Genomic DNA, 13,002 nt, shown 5'->3' with positions numbered 1-13,002 from the left:
TTTAAAACAGGTTAATTTTGACCAGCAGGACGACACAAGGTTTATCATTTCCACAGCTAGAGACACATTACTGCAGCATTCATATAAATAAATGTTTTTCTGGTTCCCTTGAATGATTCCAGTTTCAGACTGAGTCACGTATCATCACTCTGAATTGTTTTACAGCTTTATAGAGCAGGACTTTGACCTGTAATAAACATTTAGTGCACAGTTCAGGAAAACATCTTTATTGCACCAAACGGTTCAGTCCATCTGATGAAAGTCTTGTGATCTGAGGAATATATTCATTCAAATCTTCTGACTCATTAAAGGTAAGCTGCTGCTACTTTTCTATCACAAACTAAAACAAAGTGTCCAGAAATAATGATTCTTTTTAAGCACACTGGAAGATTGCTGAGTCGTGGTTTTCTTGCTGATCATTGTTGCTGCTTTCAGCTCTTGATCTGTGTCTCAGGAAAATCAACGGACTGAATTCAAATCAAGGCTCTGACATTTGAGTTTGAAGTGTTTATGCAGAAATGATTTGAGTCACTGAATTTCTACACAGAGTGAGTATGATGATGACTTTTAGTAGAAATCAGTGATATTTGAACTAAATGAGCTGACTGACTGCAGCAGCAGAAGACAGCAGAAGCTTCAACTTTATTATTGTTGATCGGACACTGAGGTTGTTTAGAAAATGGAGTTTTAAACCAAACAGTTCAAACATTCAGTACTTTTAAATCCACATGAACCCTAAATATAATCATGTGGTGTTTTATCACACTGTTGTGACTGAATGTGATCTTTTATTTTTGACTTTGTCTTTGTTCATCTTCAGTCATAAAGAAAAATGAGTGTGTGCTGCTGCTGTTTGGGATTCTGGCTGTTCTTCCTTTACAGTCTTCCAGCTGTCACATGTGAAATGATGAACTGCTCCAGATAATTCTGAGGTTTTGTTGCATCTTTTCTGAAATCACTATGAAGTCTTTTGTAGCTTGTAGTTGAAAAATGAGTCCAGATTTAGGAGCTTTCATTCAGCTCAATACAGCAGCTGTAACATTGTTCATGGACAGATTATCAGGAGTCCTATAGACACTGATTTATAATATGAATATACGAATACAAGGTAAAAACAAGCAAACTGATTGAACCTGATTTAAATCTGGCTGTTGTTCATGTAGTGATACAGCACTCCTGGCAGATTTACATTTTTAGGATTCACTGAAAACTCAAGATTAACATGATAAAAAAAGTGCTCAACAAGTTTATTAAACCATCTGTCATTAACACAAGAAAATACATAAATATTTAGAAATCTGTCAAAAACCTGTCTTAAACTAAAAAATATATTGTTATTTATCAGGCAAATAACAAACTGGATCAACTAAACAGTCCTTATGGTAATCTTAAATCTTCATATTTTCAATAACTTCCTTTGGCCCTGATAACAGCTTACATTCTTGCTTCCATTGTTTTTAAGGACTTTTCCACACTCTCTTTTGTTAATGAGTTCTAAATAGTTTCTGTCTGTTCCCAGAGACTTGCTTTGGATGAAACTTTTGTGTGATCTATTTTGAATTCAATAAATCCCAGATCTGTTCAGTAGGATTCCAGTCTAGACGATTACTTGGCTGGTCCATTAATTCCAGAACTCCAGATTCCTTTTCTTGGTCCAGTAGTCTCTGCACAGCTTTGAAGTCTTCTTGGGGTCGTTGTCTTGTTGGTATTTGCATTCACAATCAATCAGGTTCAATCCAGAAAGGATTCCATGATGCACCAAGATGTTGTGGTCCACCTTCTTCTTCACAATAATCATCCATTTGAACTAATTAACCCACAAAAGGAGCTCCATACCACAATGAATCTCCACTGTGTTTCACTGTGGGTCAGTGCATCCAGCATCAAAACATTCTCCAGCTTTTCTGTGAACATAAACACCATGATGCTGACCAAAGAGTTCAAACTTCTGTCCAGAGTACCTTCCTCCAGTCATCTATGCTCCAGTGTTTGTGGCACATTTTAGGTGTTTGTGAATGTTTGCAGGCCCCAGTAATGACTTCTTATCAGTTTTTCTTCCCGTTAATGACCTCCATAGAAAGTGGTGTGTATAGACGGACAGCTGAACTTTGACTCTGCGATAGAATAAAGAGGTTAAAGAAGAGGGGAGGAGTGTAGAGCTGAGTTTGTAGGAGGGACCATCATTAAGAGAAGTGAGCAGTTCCTGGTTTGTCAGAGAAGAAAGAAGAGAAGCAGCATTAAAGCATCAGAGCCTCAACATGAAAGTCTTCCACACTTTTTTCTGCATAATGTATAATGTTCTTCATTTACTGCAGTATTGTACCTACAGTATCCACCATTTGCTCCAGTATTTACCAGTGTTTTCTGTCTCTTACTGTGGAATTTTACTTGTAGCGTTCATCATTTTCTTCAGAATTCTACCTCCAATATTCATCATTATCTGCATAATTTAACCTTTAACATTCATTTTCTGCACTATTCCACTTGTACTATTCATCATTTTCTGCAGTATTTATCTGTAATATTTATAATTTTCTGCAGAATTTATTTGTAATAGACATTATTTTCTGCAGAATTCTCACCTCTATTATTCTTCATTTTCTGCACTATTCACCTGTAAAAGTCACTATTTTCTACAGAATATCAACCTGTAATATTCATGATTTTCCTCAAATTTTCACCTGAATTATTCATTTACTGCAGTATTCTACCTGTAATATTTATCACTGACTGCAGTATTCTAAATGAAAATTTCATAGTTTACTGCAGTAATTATCTGTATTTTCCATCTTACACTGCAGAATTTTACCTGTAAAATTCTTCCTTTTCTTCATTATTCCACCTGTTATATTCATCATTTTCTGCACTTTCTACCTGGATTGTTCATAATTCTAAACAATTTTCTGCCTGTAATATTCATCATTTTCTGCAAAATTCAACCTGTAATCGTCATCATGTTCTCTAAATTTCCACCTGTAAAGTCATCTTTTACTGCAGGATTATTCCTGATTTACTGCAGTATTTACCTTAAAAATCATTATTTACTGTTGTATTTTACCTGTAGTATCCATCATCTACTGCAGTATTTTACTTTTAGGATTCATCATTTTCTGCAGTATTCTACCTGTAGTATTCTGTTTTCATTGCAGTATTTTATCCATAGTACATGTGCAGAGTTTACCTATGGATTTACCGCAGTATTTACCTGTAACATTCATTATTTACTGCAGTATTCTATGTGTAATATTCATAATTTACTTGAATAATTCACTTTACACTTCACCATGTTGAACAGAAGGGAGGAATTTCAAACTGAATTCACGTTTTTATGACCAAATTTCAGTCAGAAGTCAGAAATGAATGCAAAATAAGATACAACCACTAAATCTAGTTTTTCTGTTCAGGAATGCAAGAAAATATCTATAATTTGGCATCTTAATCACAGAATAATAATGTGCTTTACTACTTCTTTTTAAAGCATTAAATCTGAAAATTCATGGCAAACAACAATAGTTATATTTAGCATCAAAGATGTCATTTTGATGAAAGAACTTAGACATACTGGTGGATTAACCATTACAGAAACATAAAAATATTGATATTAAAAACAGATTAGTCTCAGATATCAGACATGTTAAAAACATGCAGCCTAACCATCAGAAACATCCTGTTTAAAAGCTTCTAATGATGATGTCAGGGCTAATTACTCTATAAATTACAAACACGTCTTTGGTCACAGTTACTGAGTTGTAAGAAACATTAAATTCCTCAAAGACAAACCTTTGCTGTCGGTACAGACATTCAGTTGTGTGTTTGACCAGATAAAAGCAGCTGCAGATGGATAGAAACTGGGAGACATTTCCTTTAAAATATTCCTAGAACTTGTCATAAATCCAAAGATGTGAGCAGTTCTGATGATGTGGGAGTTTTGTTCTAATGCAAAGCAACCTGTCAGCTCACAGTTCTTCAGACTTTCTACCACCACCAGCAACATTCATTCAGTTTTATTTACAGACATTTGATTCAGTTTTATGTTCACACTTTACATAATGAGGTGAATTTATACAGAGAAACTGGCTCTGAAGTAAATATTAATGGAATATTTCCTTAAATGTAGTTTCTGCATGATCAGATAAAAACTTTTACTGAAATGAAACTTCTTACCAAATGTTCTGTAGTCTGGAGCCACAACAGAGACGTTATAGTTTGTTGTTTCACATCAAATTTAATAAAAAGAAAACACAACTGATAACAGACAACACTGGCATCAAGATAAAACAACAATAAAACACAGATTTGAAGGAATAAATCAGAAAACTCTCATTTAAAATCACATCAGAATACAAAAACAGAAATAATTGTGAATATCTGTGTTTTATCTTTCAGTTGAACTTTTCTCACAAACATTTTTCTTTCACTGCCAACACAAGTTGTTTTATGAGACATATTTCAATTCCAAGTTTTCTTTTCACTGACAAACTTCTAGTTTTCTGATTCTGTTTGGACCCAGAAGTCCATCACTGTAAATTCAGACCTTATTAAAAATACGATGAGACAAAAGAGGGTTTGGGGGAAAAGCGATGAGATGTTGAGTTTGGATGTCAGAACAAGATGGAGGCTGTGATTAAAAGATTAGATTTAGAGTCTAACAGTGAACTGAATGCAGAGTTGAGGCTTCATTCTCAGAGTCTACATGGATGTTAAAGTCAGGACTTTATCTGAAGTCAATCAGCTGAGAACTCTGAGAACTCAGATAAAAACTCAGAATACAACAACCAACACAACTGGTTTTTGTGTTTTCCAGTTGGGTGTGAGAGACTCAAAGTGAGGCTTTGAAACGAGTTCTAAGTTCAGCTTTCAGGTTCATTATGAAGATGATTATTGAGTCTGACTGTACTTGTATTGAAATAAAGCTGATCTGACTGGGAGGGTTGATTGTGTGTCTGATATGAGAAGGATAAAGAGCTGACCTCTGATCTGTGCAGGTTCAGACTGGTTTGTGCTTTGAGCTGTTTGGTTCCTGCAGAGCTGAAGAAGGACGACGGTGGAGCTCAGGAGAGGAGCAGAAAGCTGTTGGACTGCAACAAGTTGAGTAAGTGGACCTTTGATTTGTGTTTGTCGGCAACAAGCTGCCGTTTGTCTGCTGCTGTGGACGTCCACAATCAGCTGGTGGGTCGCTGGTCTGGGATGAGTTGATTGAGAAACAGAATGAAATGTTCAGATCCAGTCAGCTGTGTGTTTGACTGAGACTGAAGACTGACGGCTGAACTTTGTGTGTTTGTGTCCTCAGGTGGCTGCAGGTTTTCACCAACATGGAAAGGTATGACAGTCAGCTGAGCCTCACAGTTGTGTGTGAACTCTGGATGGAGTCCAATAAAGAGATTTAATGATGAAGCTGCATCCTGACAGCAGCTCCAGCAGGATGCTAGTCTGGACTCTGATTTATGACTTGGTGTTGGTGCTGCTTCAACTTCCAGCTGTGTTGGTTGTTGTCAAGCTGCTGGTTTGTGCTGCACTTACTGAGCTGCTGGTTTTCATGTCTGTGTACCAGGATCCATCAGAACCCAGGACCAGGACCAGGACCAGGAACAGGACCAGAACCAGGACCAGGACCTGGACCCAGCTGTGTGTCCTTTAAGAGCGATGACTCAAAGGGTTTTTTAATTGACTTTAAAGGAGATGGAGCTCCTGCTGCTCAGAGGTAATTGATATATAAATGCTGTAACTGTATAAAATGTCAGTGAATCAGTTTTATTGTCTTCATGAATGAATCCTCAAACACATGCTGAGTCTTTGTCACATCCATGGAAATGTTCCTGTCAGAGAGGAAAGAATGGATGCTGTGGTTCTGTGGTGAAGCAGCTGCAGGACACCAGCTGATCCAGCAGGTGGCGTCTTTGTGCTTTGGCTCAAACAGAGTAGACAGGAAGCTGCACTCAGGTTTCAGGTGCTGCTGGATGGAGGAGGACAAATAGCAAACAGTGAACACTGCTGTGATGTCCTGGAGAGACATTTGGCTTCATGGAGGTTTGTGGATGCTGGTTAGGGATTGTTGCATTGACAAAGTGAAGAAGTTGTGCTGTGGTCAGTGAACTTAAAGCCAGAGGGAAGAAGTTTGGACTTTATTTCTCTGTAAACTGGTGTTGTGTTTCTTATCTGATTAGTTTTAGAGCAGTTTCTCTGAGTTAAGATTGATTAACGTATTGATTAGTCCTCATTAGGGCTGTAGGGTTTGTGGTAAATGTCTTTTTCCATTTTTTTCTGGTGGACATTTGTTTGATTGATTTGATTTGTGATGTAATTGTTTGAGTCAAGCTTCAGTTTAATGTTTACTGTGTAAAAGGTTTAAACAAGTGATGAAGCTCCATCATGAGACAGCATCAAACTGTGACTGTAACAGCAGCAGGAATCTGTAAAACCACTGACACACAGTTTAAACTCTGAGAAGTGTTGTTGAACTCAGATCCTAAAATGCAGCATTCATGATTTGCTAAAGGCTTTATTTCAAACTACCATTTTGATCAGAAATCTTTTAATGTTTCAGCTGCAGTCGTCCTCCTTAAAGACTTTTCTCTTGTCAAAGTGAAACATGTTGTTTGGAGTGTAGCTCACTCTGATTGGTTCTCTCTCCAGTCACATGTTAATGAGGTCACTAGGAGCTGATGTCATCACATGCAGTGTGACAGATCAGAAACATTTTCATTATCGATTGATCAGATGATTGATTTAGTGCATTAATAAGTCTGTGAAACTTCAATATGTCCATGTTCTGTTTGACCAAAAGCATCACAATGTTCTGTTTGTAAAGAAAGAAAAGCAGCAAAGACTTCATTTTATCATGATGGGTTTTTGTTGTGTTTTTTGTCTCAATTCTTAGTGATTTTACTCTTAAACTTTACTGCTTGGCACTTTTGCACATCCATTTTAATGTCCATGTTGTGTTTTGTCATGACCCTGTCAGTCTGTAACTCAGTGTTGTATTGTTGTATTGTCTAGTACAGGTCCATTAGTGTTGTTTGTCAGTGACTCAGTGTTCTTTTATTTTGTTGTTTTAGGACAGGTCTCTCATTGAGATTATCTGGAGAAATGAAAGTTAAATAAAATTAAATCTCTTTGTAGTTCTAGTGCTTCTTTCTGTCTTATCTATATCCAGCTGTTATGTGTGAATTTCTCTGGTGAGGGATCAGTAAAGTTGATCTTATCTTAATCTTCTGGCTTTTCCAGCCCACTCTGTGGAACATACAGGCTGCACCACACCATCATTCTGTTATGGGAAAAACGCTCTGACTTGTTATTCTTCAAATGAATCCATTATTATTGAACATAGTGACAGCTGGACTTGTTGTGGTGGAACATTAACATGCAGAGAGACAACCACTGTGATTAAAATGATAAATCCCTGCAAAAAAAAACTATTAGCGCTGCAATATTGTGTGATCCAGCAGCTAAACTTGTGTTTGTTTGATTCTACATGCAGTAGTTTGCTGTCTGGAGGTTGCTGTTGTTTCCTGTAACAAAGAAAACATGAACACACTGATAGTGGAAATGGGAAGAATTCCAACAGAGATAATGGTCCAATATCAGGCTGATAGCCACAACCTTTCCTCATGGTTAGACTGCTGTAACTTACTGTATCTGGTATTGGTCCATCCTCACTGTCTGGTCTGCAGCTGGTGCAGAATTCTGCTGCCAGACTTTTAATACAATAACTTTATTAATCCCTGAGGGGAAATTCAATTAATTATAAATAATTATTTTTAACTGACACCAAAACAAAGGATTATTACGTGGGGAAGTCTGAGAACCCAGATGCAGACACAAAAGCAGACAAGCTGGTTGTAGCAGAAAATGGAACTTTATTTAGAATGAACACAAACCTAGGGATGCAAGCTAGGGAGGAACTACGGATTGGCAGAGATGAAGGACTGAAAGCTGACGAAATCTAACTGGAAAAAAAGGCAAGACGACCAAAATCAGTAAAACTCTGGACTAACAACAGAGAGGAAAATCTAAGTAAACCACAAATGAATAAACTAAACTACTCCAACAAAACTGGGTAGTTAAAACAAGAAGGAACAAAACTGAAGGGGAAGGTGAGCAGGCTCAGGAAATCTGGGAAAAGGTGGAACACAAAACAGAGTTTCAGCAGGTTGGAGACAGAATAGAAACAGGTGGGAATCCAAACAGGGAAGGTAAGTCCAGGTGGAGGAAATAAACAGGAACCAGTGGGAGTACAGGGGTAGAATTGTGTCCATGAAGCATGGAGATGATGCAGAAAGCAAGAGTCTATGGTCCAGCAGGGAGTCAGTGACTGAGCTGGGTTTATATAGTGGTGGTGTAATTGAAGACAGGTGAGGTAAATGAGCTGATCAGTGCAGGTGAATCACAGAGCAGTAATCAGGAGTGCAGGCAGGTGAGAGAGAGTGAGACAGACAGAAAGACAGAGACCAACAGATGCAGACAGAGGGAGAGACAGAGGTATGAGACAAGGAGAGAGAGATGATATGGGACGAGTGAGGGAGAGATATAGGGGAGAGAGACCAGAGAGAGTGAGAATAGGGAAAGAGATGGCAGACAGAAAAAAGGAAGGAAAAAGAAGAGAGAAACACTGAGAAGAACATGGACAGGAGCAGGACCATAACAAGGAAAGCTTTAAACCTGTCCTCCTGAAGTATGTATGAAACCATGCAAGGGTTGGAGCCTGGGGACATTTCTGAACCTCTTTGCTCCTCCTCCACCTCAAAGCCTCATGTCAGCTTGATCAGACCAACTGCTAATAACTGTTCATGACTGAGGCTGCTGGGAGGTCCAACCTTTACAGTCGTGTCAGAGTCCAAAGCTTTGGAGAAGCCTTCCTCTTTCAGTCTGATAATATTTCAAGAAAAACCTTGATGTTCATGTTTTCAATGGCTTTTGGCTGCTCTCAATGGTAAAAAGATTTCATATTTATTTTAAAATTTGATCTTACAAGTTATTATCCTCTTCTGCCTGTTCTAGTATTTTATCGCATTTTATTTTGTTTTACTCATTGATTTGACTAATTTTATAATGTCTATTATAATTTGTTTTGTCTGTCTGCATATGTTTTTTCTACCTATCTGTCAGAAATGTGCTGTATAAATGCATTTCATCTGATGTAATTTGTCTGTGTGGACAGATGTACTGAGATCTAACTGTTGATGTTGATCCACAGAGTGGAGCAGCAGAACTCAGAGGTTCCCAGAGTTCAGTCTGACCAGCAGCTTCACCTGGACTCCATATTCATGGTGAGTTCATGGACAACAAGTTGTTCTCCATCTGTTGTGTTCAGGCGTCTCCATGCTGCTCTTTGTAGACCAGTGGACTGTCAGTGTGTCCAACATGGATCTGATGTTTGGCTCCATGATTTCACTCTGATGGACTCATTCACACATTTCTCTGTTCCAGCTGCTGGAGGACAACATGGTGACTTTTGTGAAGAAAGAGCTGAAGAAGATGCAGAAGGTTGTGAGTCCAGATTACCCAGAATGCTCAGAGAGTCAGAGGGAGGATGAGGAGGAGTTGGAGGGTGATGATGAAGATCAGAGGAGCAGCAGAGAGATGTTTCAGCAGATCACAGTGTTGTTCCTGAGGAGGATGAAGCAGGAGAAGCTGGCTGACTGTCTGCAGAGCAGTAAGAGGATTTGTGTAAAGACTGAAGCTGCTGATCAACAGAACATTTACTAAAATCTCACAATATCTTCACACAATCAGTCTTTACGAGGATGAACTACTGTAATGTTTGCTGTCATTTATTCATTGATCTCATGTTGTTTTTTCATTCAGAACTTGCCGCTGCAGTTTGTAGACGTAAACTTAAATGTGGTCTGAAGAAGAAGTTCCAGAGAGTGTTTGAGGGCATCGCTAAAGCAGGACAGCCGACCCTCCTGAATGAGATCTACACAGAGCTGTACATCACAGAGGGAGGGACTGCAGAGGTCAATGATGAACATGAGGTCAGACAGATTGAAGCAGCATCCAGGAAAGCAGACAGAGTAGAAAGAAGCATCAGACCAGAAGACATCTTTAAAGGCTCACCTGGAAGAGATGGACCAATCAGAACAGTGTTGACACAGGGAGTGGCTGGCATCGGGAAAACAGTGTTAACACAGAAGTTGACTCTGGACTGGGCTGAAGACAAAAGCAACCAGGACATCCACTTCATGTTTCCATTGACTTTCAGAGAGCTGAATGTGCTGAAAGAGAGAAAGTTGAGCTTGGTGGAACTTGTTCATCACTTCTTCAGTGAAACCAAAGCAGCAGGAATGTGCAGGTTTGAAGACTTCCAGGTTGTGTTGATCTTTGACGGTCTGGATGAGTGTCGCCTTCCTCTGGACTTCCACAACAATGAGGTCCTGACTGATGTTACAGAGTCTACCTCAGTGGATGTGCTGCTGACAAACCTGATCAGGGGGAATCTGCTTCCCTCTGCTCGCCTCTGGATAACCACACGACCTGCAGCAGCCAATCAGATCCCTCCTGACTGTGTGGACATGGTGACAGATGTCAGAGGGTTCACTGACCCACAGAAGGAGGAGTACTTCAAGAAGAGATCCAAAGATGAGGAGCAGGCCAGCAGCATCATCTCCCACATTAAAGCAGCACAAAGCCTCCACATCATGTGCCACATCCCAGTGTTCTGCTGGATCACTGCTACAGTTCTGGAGGAGCTGCTGAGAACCAGAGAGGGAGGAGATCTGCCCAGAACCCTGACTGAGATGTACATCTACCACCTGGTGGTTCAGACCAAAGTCAAGAAGGTCAAGTATGACGGAGGAGCTGAGACAGATCCACACTGGAGTCCAGACAGCAGGAAGATGATTGAGTCTCTGGGAAAACTGGCTTTTGAGCAGCTGCAGAAAGGAAACCTGATCTTCTATGAATCCGACCTGAAAGAGTGTGGCATCAATATGGAAGCAGCCTCAGTGTACTCAGGAGTGTTCACACAGATCTTTAAAGAGGAGAGAGGACTGTACCAGGGCAAGGTGTTCTGCTTCATCCATCTGAGCGTTCAGGAGTTTCTGGCTGCAGTCTACATGTTCCACTGTTACACCAACAGGAAGGAGAAGGTTCTGGAAGACTTCCTGGGAAAAGACTGGAAAGATGAGGGGAGAGACACTCTGGATGTGTTCCTGAACAGAGTCATGGAGAAATCCCTGAGAAGTAAAAATGGTCACCTGGACCTGTTTGTTCGCTTCCTTCATGGCCTCTGTCTGGAGTCCAACCAGAGACTCTTAGGAGGTCTGCTGGATCAGACAGAGAACCATCCAGAAATGATCCAGAGAGTCATCAACAACCTGAAGAAGATGAACAGTGATGAAATGTCTCCAGACAGAAGCATCAACATCTTCCACTGTCTGATGGAGATGAAGGATCTCTCAGTACATCAGGAGATCCAAGAGTTCCTTCAGTCAAAGAACAGATCAGAGAAGGAACTCTCTGAGATCCACTGCTCAGCTCTGGCCTACATGCTGCAGATGTCAGAGGAGGTTCTGGATGAGTTGAACCTGAACAAGTACAGAACATCAAAGGAGGGAAAACGGAGGCTGATTCCAGCTGTGAGGAACTGCAGAAAGGCTCGGTGAGTCCAGATGTGATGAACATGATCAGTCAGTGTAGATCAGTTGTTCAGTTCTTCAGATCTTCTCATTAGAACATCTCATTATTCTGAATGTTCCATTTATTTATTCCAAACATAACATGTCAGCTGTGTTTAGTCTCAGATGTTCTTGAGCCGTTTCAAATGCTGTGAAAATGTCAGTCACAAATTTTCTCCTTCATCCTTTACATACAGTTAGAGGTGAGATCACTGAGCTAAAGACATCAGCTTTTTCTGTTGGAGGACTTTTTATTTGGTTTTGACATTTAGGTCCTGAAATGTAAAATAAATTAATGGAAGTGACTGATGAAGCTGGCCGTATGGAAAGAACATTTAAAGAGGGTTTGACGTTAACTTCATGCAAATGAAGTCGACGTTCCATCGTACTGACTCACGTCAAACTCTATCAGTAACGTTCATCACAACAACATCTTTGGATGAGCTAATCTATGCAGAGCTCTGCTAATCCGAAGGCAAAGTACTTTAAAACAGCAGAAGTCTGTCCATGTAGTGGTGCAGGTCAGTTTTCTAAGGTCAGATGATAAGCTGTATTGGGTGAACGAGATTGTTTTGGTTCGTTCCACTGCACAACTGCATCCTTTCATCATCATCATCATTTAGACCCCAAAGCAGTTGATCCTGTTAGCAAAATGGCAGAATGACTTAGTGACTTCATAGGCTGTATTGGGACCATGGAAAAAGTACCTAGAAAGTGAATTTCGTTCCACTCATGTGGATCTACATGAACTCTGCTTTATAAGATATATCTATTGCTAATTAGTACCCAAAAAAAGTTTCTACTCACCGTTTCCAGTCATTTTTTAATAATTAGCGTTTTTGTGTCGGTCTTTTTTTTTTACTGTGGTGTAGTGATATTTACACGGGCGGACTAGGATTTGCAGTGCGTGCAGCGCTTTTTGGTCACGTGGACCAATAGGAGCCGGTTCTGTTGCTGTGGTATCAGATCAAAACAACATGGCGTCGACTGTATCTACCACAGATACGAGGAAAGATGACGAAAAGAAAAGAAAGACAAGGAAACCGCCTTCAAAAGTTCCTAAAAAAAAAAGGATCGAAACGATGCTATATGCATCTCACAGATGTCCAGGGCAAAGACATGCAGGACTTTACACGGAAACGGTGGGAAACTTACACAACCTGCGTTTAGGCTGTATTGGGACCATGGAAAAAGTGCCCAGAAAGTGAATTTCGCTCCACTATGCTGGATCTATGTGTTCAATGCATTTTTTCATAGACAATACCCTTCTAGACTCTGGGTTAAAAGTTCTACTCAGAATATTTGTCTGAACTTTGTCACCAGCCAGAAATGTATCTTTATGAGAATACCCAAAAAACGAAAATCTGGTGCTGCTGTTTTTGCTTGT

The 13,002-nt window shown here is 39.7% G+C and overlaps 1 protein-coding gene and 1 long non-coding RNA gene across 5 annotated transcripts in view; one reads left to right on the top strand and one right to left on the bottom strand.

Annotated features, from left to right (window-relative positions):
* Positions 1 to 13,002, bottom strand: part of LOC127534592 (uncharacterized) — a 116,580-nt gene that overhangs the window by 18,424 nt on the left and 85,154 nt on the right. The gene's annotated exons all lie outside the window — the stretch shown is intronic.
* The window catches only part of LOC127534586 (NACHT, LRR and PYD domains-containing protein 12-like), a 286,575-nt gene continuing 278,683 nt past the window's right edge, over positions 5,111 to 13,002 (top strand). Inside the window, exons 1-6 of the mRNA XM_051950173.1 lie at positions 5,111 to 5,169; positions 5,291 to 5,320; positions 5,552 to 5,701; positions 9,194 to 9,266; positions 9,427 to 9,652; positions 9,805 to 11,599. Of these exons, the coding sequence (XP_051806133.1) occupies positions 5,313 to 5,320; positions 5,552 to 5,701; positions 9,194 to 9,266; positions 9,427 to 9,652; positions 9,805 to 11,599 (2,252 nt within the window). The 5' untranslated portion in view covers positions 5,111 to 5,169; positions 5,291 to 5,312. The remainder of the gene's footprint in view (positions 5,170 to 5,290; positions 5,321 to 5,551; positions 5,702 to 9,193; positions 9,267 to 9,426; positions 9,653 to 9,804; positions 11,600 to 13,002) is intronic.

Source organism: Acanthochromis polyacanthus, chromosome 6, assembly GCF_021347895.1.
Source record: "Acanthochromis polyacanthus isolate Apoly-LR-REF ecotype Palm Island chromosome 6, KAUST_Apoly_ChrSc, whole genome shotgun sequence".
Classification (NCBI taxonomy): Eukaryota; Metazoa; Chordata; class Actinopteri; family Pomacentridae; genus Acanthochromis; species Acanthochromis polyacanthus.
This window is presented reverse-complemented; position numbering and strand designations above follow the sequence as displayed.